At 36.5% G+C, this 14,468-nt stretch overlaps 1 protein-coding gene across 6 annotated transcripts in view; it reads right to left on the minus strand.

The window, feature by feature from the left end:
- Positions 1-1,045: 1,045 nt before the first annotated feature.
- Positions 1,046-14,468, minus strand: part of RORA (RAR related orphan receptor A) — a 384,947-nt gene continuing 371,524 nt past the window's right edge. For all 6 annotated transcript variants that reach the window (XM_079953332.1, XM_079953331.1, XM_079953334.1 and 3 more), the window contains one exon: positions 1,046-14,466. In XM_079953332.1, the coding sequence (XP_079809458.1) occupies positions 14,302-14,466 (165 nt within the window). In that variant the 3' untranslated portion in view covers positions 1,046-14,301. The remainder of the gene's footprint in view (positions 14,467-14,468) is intronic.

Consider the following 14,468-nt stretch of genomic DNA (forward strand, 5'->3'; position numbering starts at 1 on the left):
TGGATGACTTTCACTGGGAACTGACAAGGGGAGTGTGTCCCTGTTGGTTCTGCTGGACTTCTCAGCGGCTTTCGATACTACTGACCATTGTATCTTTCTTTGGAACTCCCTCCCTAGAGAAGCTAAACTGTGTCCCACCTTGTCCTTCCACCAGCAGGTGAAAACCTTTTTTTAAAAAAAGGTTTTTATTAAAAATTTTCTTGGATTACAAAAGTACATACATTGTCTCTACTTTCAGATCATAGAGTCCTTTGTACAGTGGATGCTCAGGTTGCGAACGTGATCTGTGCAGGAGGCATGTTCGCAACCCGTAGTGTTTGCAACCCACAGCGCCGTGTCTGCACATGCGCGGGTTGCAATTTGGCGCTTCTGCACATGTGCAAAGTGCAGTTTAGTGCTTCTGCACATGCACGAGCGCTGAAACCTGGATGTAACGCATTCCGGTACTTCTGGGTTCAGGGTGGTGCGCAACCTGAAAACACGCAACCTGAAGTGTCTTTAACCCGAGGTATGACTGTACAGTCCAGTTTTTTTTCAGCAGGCTTTTGAGAACTGACAGCTTTCAATGAAAGGGGCTGGTGCCATGCTGTTTTTCTTGTAATTGTCTGTAGTTTTTTAAATACATAGTTAATATATAGTTTAAAAAAGGGGACGACAGAGGACGAGATGGTTGGACAGTGTTCTCAAAGCTACCAACATGAATTTGACCAAACTGCGGGAGGCAGTGGAAGACAGGAATGCCTGGCGTGCTCTGGTCCAGGGGGTCACGACGAGTCAGACACGACTAAACAACAACAAAAACGGTAGACAGACTGACTGCAAGGAAGGCAAGGCCAAATCAGTGAAGCAAAGACAAAGCAGGCAGCCTCTGGTTGGTAGGTGCCTGTTTTCTAATCTAAGCAGTTTTCTTGGGGCACCCTGGCCTGCACACTGTTTAGGGATTACTGCTCCTGTCTTTTAGATCCTAACCCTGAGGGCAGGGTCCACTCACCACAGACCAGTAACACTTAATGCACTTGAAGTGAAAAATGAATGTGACCAAGTATTCCATTAGAAGCTGAAGTTTTATTACAGGAGAACAGTACATAAAGCACATCTAAAATTGATGTGTTCAATGCACTTAATAAAGGTAATGTAATATTAAAGGTACAGGTTCTAAGTACAATATAACAACATTCATATTAGAATGAAAATCAAGAGTATTTAAAAGACAACATTAAATCTCTTATTTTTACATTTGTATTTACAAAATGAGTCAAAATACTTTGTTCAATATCAGAATAAAATAAACTTGAGTCTAAGCTGACAAGTGTAAGAGTGAGCTCTAAAGAAGATCTGATAGAAGTGAAAAAGTTGGTGATAACGGGGAAGATATAATTAGTGAAGTTTTATTACAGTATTACTTTTAATATTCCTCTCAATGGCTTATGCTTTTATCATAGCTAGAAAATGAATTTGTACATACTGTACACATAAGACAACACATTTTTGCATGTACAGTACAGATTCATGATAATTTGTAGTTATTTACAGAAGACTGAGTGTGTTACTCAGTGAGGTTGGTGATGTTTATGTGCTTAATCCTCAAACCAATACATATTTATAATCAGCATTTATTTTTATTCTTCAGACATTTAATTACACAAGAAACATTACTCACACAAACTTGCATAATTTATAAAACAATGAAGCCCAAACAATTAGGGAAAACATTACTGGTATAAAGTATGTGACACTTATATTAGACAAATCAGGAGATTCTCTGTTTAAGAGGTGAATTGTATCAATAAGGGACTAGAAAATAATCATGGACTTGCATTTTTAAAGAAGATTGTAGCTTTTCTTTTAAGAAAATCAAATCAATTATCCTGAAAATGTTTGTATTTAAAATTTCTATTCATTAAAATATAGCCAGGGTGCTGATAAATACATTTGTATTTATTTCCAGAATAATGGTTTGTTTGCTAAATCAAAATACAGAAGCAGTGCATGGAACCAGGACGTGTGGCTTTAATATTAACTATCCTCTATTATTAAAAAGTGCGGTAAACAAACAGCTTCTTAGATTTCTCAATTATTTTTTTTACTAAAGATCTTATAGCTTCAGTAATAGTACAGAAAAGAGTTGTAATAAATACTTTAAAGGTCAGTTGTTCCCCATTTTAGATATTTGATATCCATTAGGTTTTTGCAAAAGATGATACTGGTAATGAATAACAGGACTTGAATTCTAGCTGAAATAGTCTGATTATTAAGCACTTTTTTTAAAAGTTACTATTCTACTGTTGCAGTACTTTATGGTGCCAAATTCTGCTCAGAATTAGGCTGTGCAATTTGTGGTGCCATTGGGAACCACACGTGCATATTCCAGTTTACTCTTTGGCTATAATTTTCTTAATTTACAGCAAATTTCTAGTCAACAGGGAAATACACATTCCCAAGCAAATGTGCATATGATTGCACCATTAGTATGACCATTGCTTAAGTTTCTCAAGCTTTAAAAACTGAGACCAAACCTCTTTTGGCTGTGTGTTTGTTTTGTTGTATTAATGGTATTACTGCACATTGTGGAAATTCTTTATTGCATATACTGATAATTATAGGCAAGGATGGGCCAGCCCTTAGATGTGTTGGCATCCAAGTGTGCAGTGGAAGCCCAGGATTGCAGAACCAGCCTGCGGCATCATAGGCCACATTTCCATTGGCAATCCATTGGCCCATGCTTGTAGTGTTGTGAGGTTAAAATAATCCACAAAAGCTGGGGCAGCCAAGAGAACAGAACACAGTGTAGCCATGCTAACTGTTGTACTGGCGCAATCGAGGGCAAGACAGAATTGGAATTATAGACATTCTAACCTTATTGAAATGTCAAGCTTATTTTACTTTTTTCAGTGAAATGACAAGTTTTATTTTACCTTCTTTGATAATAACTACTGATACACAGTAGTAGTTAGAGTTTTTTGTATACTCCTTGGTATTATTGATTCTTGTTCAGGCAGTTGTCAATCCCTGCACAACTGCTTGTGGGAGTGTAGGGGGTCACCAGTGGACTAACATGGAGTCAGTAATTGTATTAAATCCATCATTGATATAGAGGCATATATACACAGCTGTGGCAATATATATGACCCATTTATATGCACCAGTTCATGCAATCAATGCCTTCTGGCAGTCCCAGGTGTAATATTATTGGGCCCATCAAGTGTCTGAACCCAAACATAGGGTTCATTGTTGTGGATTGCACCTAGTGTTACTCTAATTTGTACTTTTCTCTCCCAAGTCCTTGAATCAAGACAGAACCATCTTTTCACAGGAATTCTCCTGGGGGCTCCACTTCTCCCCCTCCCAATAGAATATAACTGTACCCCTATGGTAGCCCTCCCCATATAATTGCAGGGATGCTGAATTGCACCACTGAAGAATTTAGAATGTTCTGGGGGGGGGGGAGGACTACTTTTTAGTACTTTACACATTAAAGAGAAAAGTAGTTTGATACACAAAACTGAAACCACTGGGCTCTCCTTGGCATACTTGGTTTCAGAACTACAGTGCCATAGGATAACCAAAGTCTGTTGTGGTTGCGAAGTAGATGAGAGAAAGAAGAATCAGTGTAGGATATCAAATATCATTACTGAGGAGTTAATTTTTTCCTGATTAAATATGCTAGAGAGAACTTTATAGAATGATACTATATATTCAGAGAGAACATGTCCCCAGTCTAGGTCCTCTGATACAGGTACTTGATTGGGCATGTGTGTAAATGTATATAAGGTATATACACATGCACACATAGATATTCAGTGAAATAGTACAAGACCAAATGTGGTATTGCCTAGGAGTAAAACGGGAAAGGGAGATTTATTTGTTCATAAAATTAACTTATCTAGCACCACACATCAGAAAAACACAAAAATAGCACACTCTAGTTCTAAACAGCTATTTCTAAAATAGAGTATATAGTAAAACAGATATTATACAGCGTAATGTGGTATTTGATAAACAGATAAATATTTGCACCGCATAGGCTTTTAAAGTAGTATATTTTATCTATAGAGAATGAAAGCAAAATAGTTATAACCATACAAAAGGTGAGCAGAACAACATTGAAGAGTATGACTCAGAAGCTGAGACAAAGATGACATAAGAATTAGAGCAAGAGAAAATGTGTACAGGCCATTACAAGTCCTTAAATTAGTAGTAAAACAAGGAGTTGGTTGATCAAGTTTAAGAAAGCAGTAAACAAGATATTTGCATTTACATGCAGATGTCTAAAATTTGTATTTCTTTTAAATCTATGCACAAAAAGTCATTGTTTTTATTGCTCAACATTCAGTTATGGCTAGAAGTTTTTTTTTTTAACCTTTATTTTGTACTTTGGAAACAAGTATATTGTTAAAGGTGCCATAAAATGGATAGCACTGAGAAAAGTTTGCAAATAAACCACCTAACACTGCAGTTCTTCTTACATTATTAAAAGCCTTGTCTGGGGTTTGTCATATGTTAAATATATTTAAACTGGGAAAATACATCATAGCTTGAAGCCTCCCATTTGGCTCAAACATCCATACAAAAACACATCTCCGAAAAAGGAGCAGGCAGACAATACAATTACATATAAAGAAGCAGCCAGTTAATGTCCTAATAGTCAAAAGAGTTACCACTGGGGCTTTTTTTTTTACAAATTTGTTGAGTCAAAATAGAAAATTTTGGAGTTAGGAAAATATATATACAGTACCTCTGTGGTTTGTGAAATAAAATTCACTATATTGCTTATGAATTTTCTGCATTTCAATACGAGAACAGCAAACAGATTGCAGGGTCCTGTACATTTATGCATCTTCAGTAAAACTTTCTAAGGAGTATGGGAAAGTTCAAGTGTGCAAAGTAAACACATGCACAAAATAATGATGTAGCATAAAGCATTCTATGTGCTCAATTCTTTCCCCCCTTTTAAAAGAAGTATTCTTAAGCGGCAACGGGATGAACAGTAAAGATAAAGTGAATGCCACAGCAGTAAAAAAATAAAAATTGAATGACATAATGATTCTTGGCTTTCAGATTCACAATGCTTCAATGCACAGGAGCTAAAATTTTATATTTGGATTAAGTTTATTTATTGCTCTGAAGAGGAACTGTTATGCCCTGCTACCAATAAATGTGAAAATCTAATTAACACATTTATATACATAAAGCAATGTAAAACAACATCTTCCTTTATTCCTAGATCTCTATATATCCAAATAGTTAGAAAAGTAGACAAACTAGTTTCAACATGACAAATTTTAAATGTGACACCTGCACATTCCTCTAAGAATTCGCAGTATAGTAGTGAATTATCACAATACAATTGAACCAGAATTGGCATGTGAAAATATGTTCTCAAATCTTTATTTGTAATATCATTAATCCATTAGTAGTTAATTGGTTGATTGTATAAGGCTTTGGTTTGATTCCTAATCACCACTTTACCAGAAATATTAAATTGAAAAAATGTAAATGCCACAAAATTTAAATTTATTCACATTGTATTAACATTTGGATTATTTTTTAAAATACTTTTAAGTCATAAGACATCTGACTTCTAAATAGTGTGGCACTGTATATGCACAGATAGAGTTTGATTATTAATTTTGTTTGACTTGATAAAAATGATTGTGTAAATGATTAGTCAAACAAATTAACAGATCATCCAAATATTTTACATCAATTCTTCAAGTTTATAGTGTCTAAGGCAATCATCTGGGAATTGAAAACCATCCACAAATGGTTGCCTTGGACACCCACTTACAAGGAGCCAGCTTTGGCGTTAACTCTGTAGTTTTATCTCCAAGGAAAGAGGTGGCAGGAAACAATTATGATGTCAATACTTATCCATATTTACATATATTTGGGAATCTTTTATTAGAGCTCATGGTTGAATTGAAATCTTTCCAAAATTATTGCCTTAAAACTGCATCAAGAATACTTTGCACTCAGCTTTACCCAGAATGATCACATGGCAATCATGTGTCCCTTACTGGACACTCAAAATCTGGATAATCACATAACCAGAAAAACATACAATTTTGTATTGGCACTGGTCCATTAATATTTCCCAAGCTACATAAATTGCGCACACAGAACAGACACTTAGGAACAAATATAAAAATAAAAATTAGATATGCTTTCTAATTAGTTCAGCTTTATAGGATTATAATCTCTTCTAGATGTACATATTTCACCCTGTAATTTTCTGATCATCCTTTACACTTAACAAACAGGCTCACTCCTTTGAAAATATCTGAGTACCTCTTACAAAGCTGTCTCATTTTGAAGGATTAAGCTGCTAATAGATCAGAAAGGGAAAAAAACACTTTCAACAAACAACCACTTTTTAGTCTTAGAAGAGAACCAGGATGTAAGCACAACAGAACATGCAATGGATGCTTTATATATACTTAACGGTGGTTACTTCTGTAAAAAAATAAAAATGGATTGCAATGTTGTGGCAGTTAGGAAAGAAAGCATGCGTAGAACACATGATACATAAATTAAACAAAGTGGGGGTGTTGCAGTTGGAGAAGGGCATTCAACCACTTAGCTGAGATGATGAAATCAATTTCTCTTTGGCCTGACTGTTAAAGAGAGTGAGTCTTAAATTCTTATTTAACTTCTGTTTCCTTTACTGCTTCTTCTACTTTTAATAAACATGGAAAGAGGCACAAACTTCACACATCAAGGAAAGCTTAGCAGAGCAATTCCAACTCTGGTTGGGGAGCAGCATGGCAAAATGGAGTGGCAGAGTTCATGCCAGCCGGAACAGAATGTGGGCGGGACTAGTAATGGCTACCTTTTCTGCTGCAGCAGGACCAGACTGGCACAGCAGTGGCCTTAATTGGGCTCTTCGTTGGACCAGCTTAGGAGTGAACAAAACTTTGGCCAGCCCAGCTCTGCTCCACCCACTAAATGTTCCATTTTGGAGCCCTCCATTGGCTGATGTTGGCAGTAGTGACCAGTGGAGACCAGTAGATCCTATATCCCCCCAGAAGCAAAGACCTGGGTTTAGAACTGCAGCCTTCCTTCCACACTCCTATTAGGGCCTTTTAGAACATTTTAAATACTCGGCTCTATGGTTTGGCACAGTGGCAGCACTACCTTCTACATATTTATATTAATTACTGAATTATATGCGGATTGTTATCATGCAGCTTACCCTCCCTTCCAATTTTGGTTTTATTTTATTAAAGTAAAGCACATTCACCAACAGCGGGGGAGTTTAATAACCTGTTCTGGGCAGAATATTATTCAGTTTATTTTGAATTGCATGGCTCTCATTAAAACAGCAGCTTATAACAATAGTTTTTAGGATAACATAAACTTAAATTAAACAGGAGTTTAACACCGAGGATTAATTCTGTATTGCAAAATACTGACAATGAACTTTACATAAAAATACAAATTGAGCTTCATTGTGTCTAAAAGTGTATTGGCACCCAATGTCTTTTCATTATAGAAATTTAGAAAATATACAGCACATTTGCTTTGGAAAATAAGCTAGTGTATTGCCAGCTTCTTCAGCATTGCCTAAAATTCTGCCCCAGAAGCCTCTGTGTTGGCCAGAACCACAAGGGCCAAGATACAGGCCAAGATACATGCTATGCTTATTGTGTAATATGCAGCAATGTGTTTTTTTTACTTAAATTACAGATGCAGAGGAATGCAGGATTCCTATCATAACACAGAGTGAAAGGAGGTTTACTTCTTCTCTTCCCCAGCTTTGATCAGAATAGAAACTGCCCCTCCCATATGGCTATGAGTTTCAATGGGTGGAGAATCCCTTTGGCACCAGCCCCTTGCCATGCAGGAGGAGCAATTCCCATAAGCCTCCTGTCACCATGCGGTACATTTATGTTTGAATTTATGCACTTCATCGTGCCTGTAATTTAATTAACAAAAATCAAAGGTTTTTCACAGTAAGCATAACATGTAGTTGGTCCCAAGATGACATATAGAAGTATTGAAGAGTCTATGATTAAAACATTATGAACAGTGGCTATCTGAAATAAAATTAAAGTATTTTGTTTCACGGGCCAAAACAAGCTCACTTCTCTAATACATTAAACAAAATACTCGGAGCACTGGAATTATTATTATCTTGTGCCAATCCTTAAAAGAGTTGAGCAGTATAGGGTCTGGAAACCCAAACAACTGAAATTCACTTGGATAAAAAATGTCTCTGCCCAGTTCAGTTGTGCAATGGAGGGATAGTATGAAACTTTCGAAAAGCAATTTGTCCCAGAAGTACTGGCCACCCTGTTGAAGAGTTCTACAAGATCCCTGAGCACATTTGTTTCAGACTTTTTCACCCCAACTTCTAAACGGTAGGGCATCTATTATTGATAACAAGATGGATTGTCATTCACAGTTAAGTCAATCATAAGGTGCTTATATACCCCTTTTGTTCCCCAATTTGCACAAAGAACTGTCAGAATTTTTCATTGTGAATGGCAGGGCATGAATGATTACATGATCAATGTTTTTTGGCAGTGGCGTTAGGATTATTATCTGGCTGCCCCTTGACAACAACAAGTGATTCAATCGACATTCCTTAGCAAAAAAAAGAAGAAGGCAAAAAAAAAAATATGTACAACAAATATGTATTTTTTCCCTGAGGGGTCAAGGTTTAAACCCGCAAGTGCTCTATGTACATATTGCACTATAGAGGAGTGAAGTACATGTGCAAAAAAGCAACGATGACTGAAGCTTACTAATATATATATATATATATTAAGAAAAAAATTATTATGCTATGTCCTCACACATTATGGAATGTCGGTAACACAAATAGCTTTCCTGTCATCTAAAACTTAAAAACAAAAAACCACAACCCACATCTCTACTATGGCACATTCAATGAAATAAAATCTTTTCCAAAGACAAGTAGACAAATTCCATCAACAAAAATAATACAAAGTTGGTTTGTTTGTTTTTTCTTTTTCTGAAAAATTACATTGCTTTCTTTCATTGTTTCACATTACAAAATCTTTTTGTTTGTTAATCTTTACACAAATCACATTTTATTGCAGGAATATTTCAAGTGCCATCAAATATTTATAGAAGGGTTAAAAAAATAGAAGTCTCTCTAAGTGGTCCAGACAAGGCTTTATATAGAATATTTTTTCCACCTTCTATTTTTGACTTAAATATCTTCAACACATTTTCTTTATTCTATGGACACTTAATGGCCAGAAGCAACCACACACATACAGTGGTACACACATTCATACCTTGATAGCCATATGATGATGGTGATGGTCTAAAAGCTCCAGAAAAGAACAACTAAACTTAAAACAGTATCTCGCATCGTGTCATTTCAAAACAGTATGAAAATCCTAGAGACGCAAAAGTATATAACGGTGGTCTAAGACTACATATCTTATTTTAGAAATAAATTCTATCTTGAAATATTCCAACTGTACCAGATGTCCAGCAAAATGGCATAGAAGATGAAAATCCAAGACAATTTTTAACTTAACCGCTTTCTGGAGTGATTGATTCTAATACCTGTAGCCATTTTATATAACTTCATCAAATTATATAGTACAGTCCCAAAAGATTCCCACACTTTATACATTTGAATTTAGTCCACAGCCTGCAAGTTTTCTAATGGAATAAACTACCCCGTCATATTCTGATTTTAGTCCTTATTCTCAGCTTCTTTTTTTCCAGATAGGTTTTGCCCCTGCTCTGATGCTGGCATCTACATACTTTCAGCTACAGCTTGAGTTCTTCGGCATGTCCTCTCTTAAAAAGGCATCAGCAACAGTTCCCACCATTTTCCCTTTTTTCAAAGCATAATTTGCTGTTAACTGAGATGAAGAAAACATGGGCTAGTTTATGCACCAATTAATGGATTTTGGAAAAAGCTATAAGTGATAACGGTGTGTCTAATGTGTAGACCTAAAGTGCTTGGCTTTCAAGACAGGAGTGAACCTGGTGTCTGCTTTTAGGGATAAGATTGGGAATGATATGGCATTGCCTACAAGTAAGGACCAATTCAATATCTGAATATATTTTGTGTGAGCAGATAAATGTAAAATATTTACTAAGAATAACAGAGGCCATGACTGAGAGTCAATACGAAATACCAAAATATAACTAACCCTTTTACTGCCAGAAGTGAATACTGTTCATTTTTCATTTGAATCAACTTTATACATTTTGTCTCTAGTAAATGGCTGGCCTTAAACAGGTGTTGGCTGGTAGATACTGGAGTTTTAATTTAGCTGAACTTTAAAACTAAATTAGCATTTGAGGGAGGTCACATTTAAAAAACCCTCATTTGCTAAACAGCCTGGATTTAAGCTTGGACTGCATCTATAAAAAGACCAGAATTAATATTTACTACCAGTTACTCCAATAAAATAAACAAAACTTATGAGGATGGCAAAATTCTGTCCATGTAGCAGGATTTTCATTCTTTAGAAACAGGTCCCCTGTACTGGGGTAGAGGAAAACTGAATATTGGGATGCTTTCAAAATTCCATTCACTGGATGCAATTAAAGTTTATTGTGATCAGGGGTTTCTCAGGCTTTTCTGGGAATCTATTTGCTATCTCTTGGCATGCATTAGAGGGTTGCTTATAGAAAGGAATGGGTGAGCTTCTATATGTGCAGAGCGCCAAGAACATATCTGAGCCCGTCATAGCTATTCCTGTGTTTGATGAAACTGTATCATAGATGCCTTCTTACAAAGTACAGTGGTACCTCGGTTAAGAACTTAATCCATTCCGGAAGTCCGTTCTTAAACCAAGGCGCGCTTTCCCTAATGAGGCCTCCCGTTGCTGGTGCCCTTCCACTGTTCAGATTCCATTTGTAGACCGAGGTAAAGTTCTCAAACCAAGACACTATTCTGGTTTTGCGGAGTTTGTAAACCAAATTGTTCTTAAACCGGACTGTTCTTAAACCGAGGTACTACTGTATCTGTGGTCACTAGAAAGGGTAAATGGCAAGAGGACTGCATTTGAATTTCCCATTTCTACATTCCCAACCTAAGTGGCTCAGGAGCATAGAGATCTGCTGCTCTGCTCACAGATGGGAGGTACATACATGAAGGCAGCCATGTGTGTAACTTCTTACATAGAACTGCTGGTATATATTACTAACATGTTTGCATGAGTAGCCCCTGTCTGCAAGCCCAACATGGTCCTAAAATGTTTGCATGTTCACTTTTGTTTGCACATTAGATCCTTTCAGAACTAATTAGGCCTTGATTTCCCTAGATGCTAACAAACTGCCAGCTGCCCTGGGAGTGATAGAGATGAAAGATTCTGCAGCTATAAGTTTGTTTCCTGTCTGACTGAACTGGCTTTACAGTTCTAATGCCTATAGAAAATTTAATCTTACAGTTTGCACTGGGCATGTAGGAACCCTCAAAGATGAGAATTTTCAGCTCTTTATACTACACTGAATGAAGACTTTGGGGCTCAAAACAAACAGGTCCAGCTGCATAGCCCCTCATGCACCTTCCTTAATAGGAATTTTGTATTACCTTTTACATGTGAATTACTACTACACTGTATGCTAGAATGCACGTATACTCCAACAAGTAAATAAAATTTTTCATACCTTGCAGGAGGTCATTTTGAAATAAAAAAAATACTTAAATAATCATAATATCCAATATACGGCAAAAAAATATTTTTTGAGATTTTCTTTAGAGCCTGAAAAATCCATGTCTAGACAGCTGGATGGTTGGTCTTTTGATGAAAACTTTCAGGCACTGAGACAAGAAGATTACATCAGTCTGTATGCTTTAAATTTAAATCATCAGGATGCTAAAAACTGCTATATTATAAAATTTATTTTACAAAGAGTCATTTGAATAAGTTAGGTGTAGTTTGAACAACTCCCTTGCTTTACAAGTTATCCTGAGAAGAATCTTTTACTCTGATACATTTTCTCAATCAAGGGTGTTGGTGGAATCAGGGTTAGAAGTGTACTTTGGAATAACCGAGTTCTTGACTTGTCAACAGATAAAAAATAGCACAGTTGCCACCTCTAGCTGAATAGGATTTAGGATTCGTCACAAAAACACAATGACCTAAGACTGTTTAAGGTTGAATAAAATACTCCAGATGGTATGTAAATAATTCCTAAAATAATGACTCAAATTAGAACTCAGGTTCTAAAATGTTTAGGTTTGTATGTAACTGCTACATTTTGAATGAAGCCCCAGTATGCTCCAGAGAAATCGGGTGGAGAGAAGCACTCCCTAGCCCTATGTATGTCTTTTTTATTTTCTCTTCAGTAACAAAACAAGATTTCTCAAAAAGTGTGTGATTCACTTATACTGGAAACCACATTTGAAACAACACTTGGAAAATTCAGTATCACATGTATGCATTGTGGTAGGATGTGGCCTAATTCAAAGTTATGGTTTATGATCCATTTGCTACCAGGAAAGCAAACTGTGCTGAGATTTTTCTGTGTGAAAAGCCATCTGTGTAACATAGCAGCCACGTGGTTGGCATCCATTTTAACTACGCCAGTGAAATGAGGGCTTTTGCTATTTGTAGTTAAACTGGGCCCAATCAATATGGTGTGCCTTATTGGTGGCAATTTTATTGCCAGTTTAATGTATGTGGGCCTGTTTTATTCCTTGGAAGGTGGGAAAATAAGAGAAGATTGAAAGGGCTATTCCTAAATTAATTTCTTTAGAGTCAGATACTTCATTTCATAATCCACTATTCACATAATTGGCCCTCCTGGACAGCTTATTGAGCATTCCTCTGTGGCTAAAAAGTGCAGCACTCAGTTGAAATCAAGCTTTAGGCCTTTTTCTCTAGGTGTGGGGACCCGCTTAAATTACACTGTTTAGTTTATGGAGTAAGTAGTCACATGTAAACCCACTTTTACTAAATAAAATAAACAACAGTGCCACAATCCAGCAAACAGTTATTCAGTCTTAAATATTAAAGAGATTTGGGCACTCTTAACTGTACGCTGGATTTAAGTCAAGGGAGACAATTCACCAGGAAACACTATTACAATTTGGAAATCTCCCATTCATTTCAATCAGGACTACACAAAAGAACTTTGTGATGGATTGTACCCTATCTGTCTCAACAGATGACTAATGGTGCACGTGCACTTGCTGGACACACACACTCAACTCACTCTCACACACACTCTAAATGTAAACAAAAGTATTAGGACCAATATTTCCAAAAGATATGTATTTAAATTTGGTTTTCTGAATCCATATTTAGTCACCTAAGGAATCGGCTGACTTTAAAATGAGCTAATTTTTCAGTAGCACCTTTAAAGTGATTAAATATAGATTTTCTCTATCCCTATGTCAGCAATCTCTTTAAGAACAGGGATTGTTTTGTTTATATATTAAATTGTCTTTTAAAAACACAAGCTAAAACTAGCAGTTTAGAAACTTGTCTTCCCCCCTCCCCCCCTCGTCCCATTACACAAAATCACTGAAGGTATTTCATGATATGACCGGCCTCTCTTTAAAAGTAAATGTGGAAAACAGCAGCATAAACACCTTGCAGTGTCCCTATACCTTCCAAACCTCCCACAGTTAAACTTGAAGTTCTGGTGCACATGCAGCACAACAATGAACACGCTAGCATATAATTTAAAAGAAAAAGGTGCAAAATGAAAGTGCCTTATCAATTCAACAATAAAAGCTATACCAGTAACTACATTTTATATTAATTAAAACAATATTATAAACAATATCTCTTTTGCTATATATAGACTTCGTGCCCATTTACCCTGTAATAGATTATAATGCTATTGTCACTATTGCTATGGACCCTTTTCATGCCATTCCGCCTACTGGCAATCAATCGTCCTTCATGAAACAATGAGCAAGTTGTGCAAACTGATGCTGAAGCCTCTGCAATGCACACCAGTCGCTGGTTTCTAGCTGGAGATTCTGTTCTTACTAACAAAACGTCGTTCTGTGAAAGTCTGTGGGCAGTGGGTTTCGAGGAAAAGGAAACCTCCTGATTTTTTAGTACCCTCATTCTGCATAAACAGAAGTCAAAGACAGAAGTCAAGACAAAAAAAGGGTCCATATCGGTAGGGATCATGGAAATCATTTGTGTGAGAAAAACAAGTTCAACTTTTGTGTCATTTCCCCCATTTTTTCTGCCTGACCCCATTCGCCAGAAGATGTGCAGTGTGTTGGCTCCCTAGGTCTATGCAGGACCATATAAAGTGTCTTGGTTTCTATTATCTTTTCTTCCTTTTCTCTTTTAAAGTTTGTACTTCAGACATTCTAGAAGTGCTTAGGTGATACGTTTACCCATCCATTTGCATTGCTGGCTCAAATTCTGAAGTGAACAACTCCTTGTACAATGGAGGAAAATGAAGTCGCACAATGTCTGGGTATATTGCTCTAAACGCCATAAGCTTTTCTGTATGTCGCCCGCACAGTGCTCTTAAAGTAGACACTTTGCATATTAGCT

This window comes from Podarcis cretensis (assembly GCF_951804945.1).
Source record: "Podarcis cretensis genome assembly, chromosome: 14".
Lineage (NCBI taxonomy): Eukaryota > Metazoa > Chordata > Lepidosauria > Squamata > Lacertidae > Podarcis > Podarcis cretensis.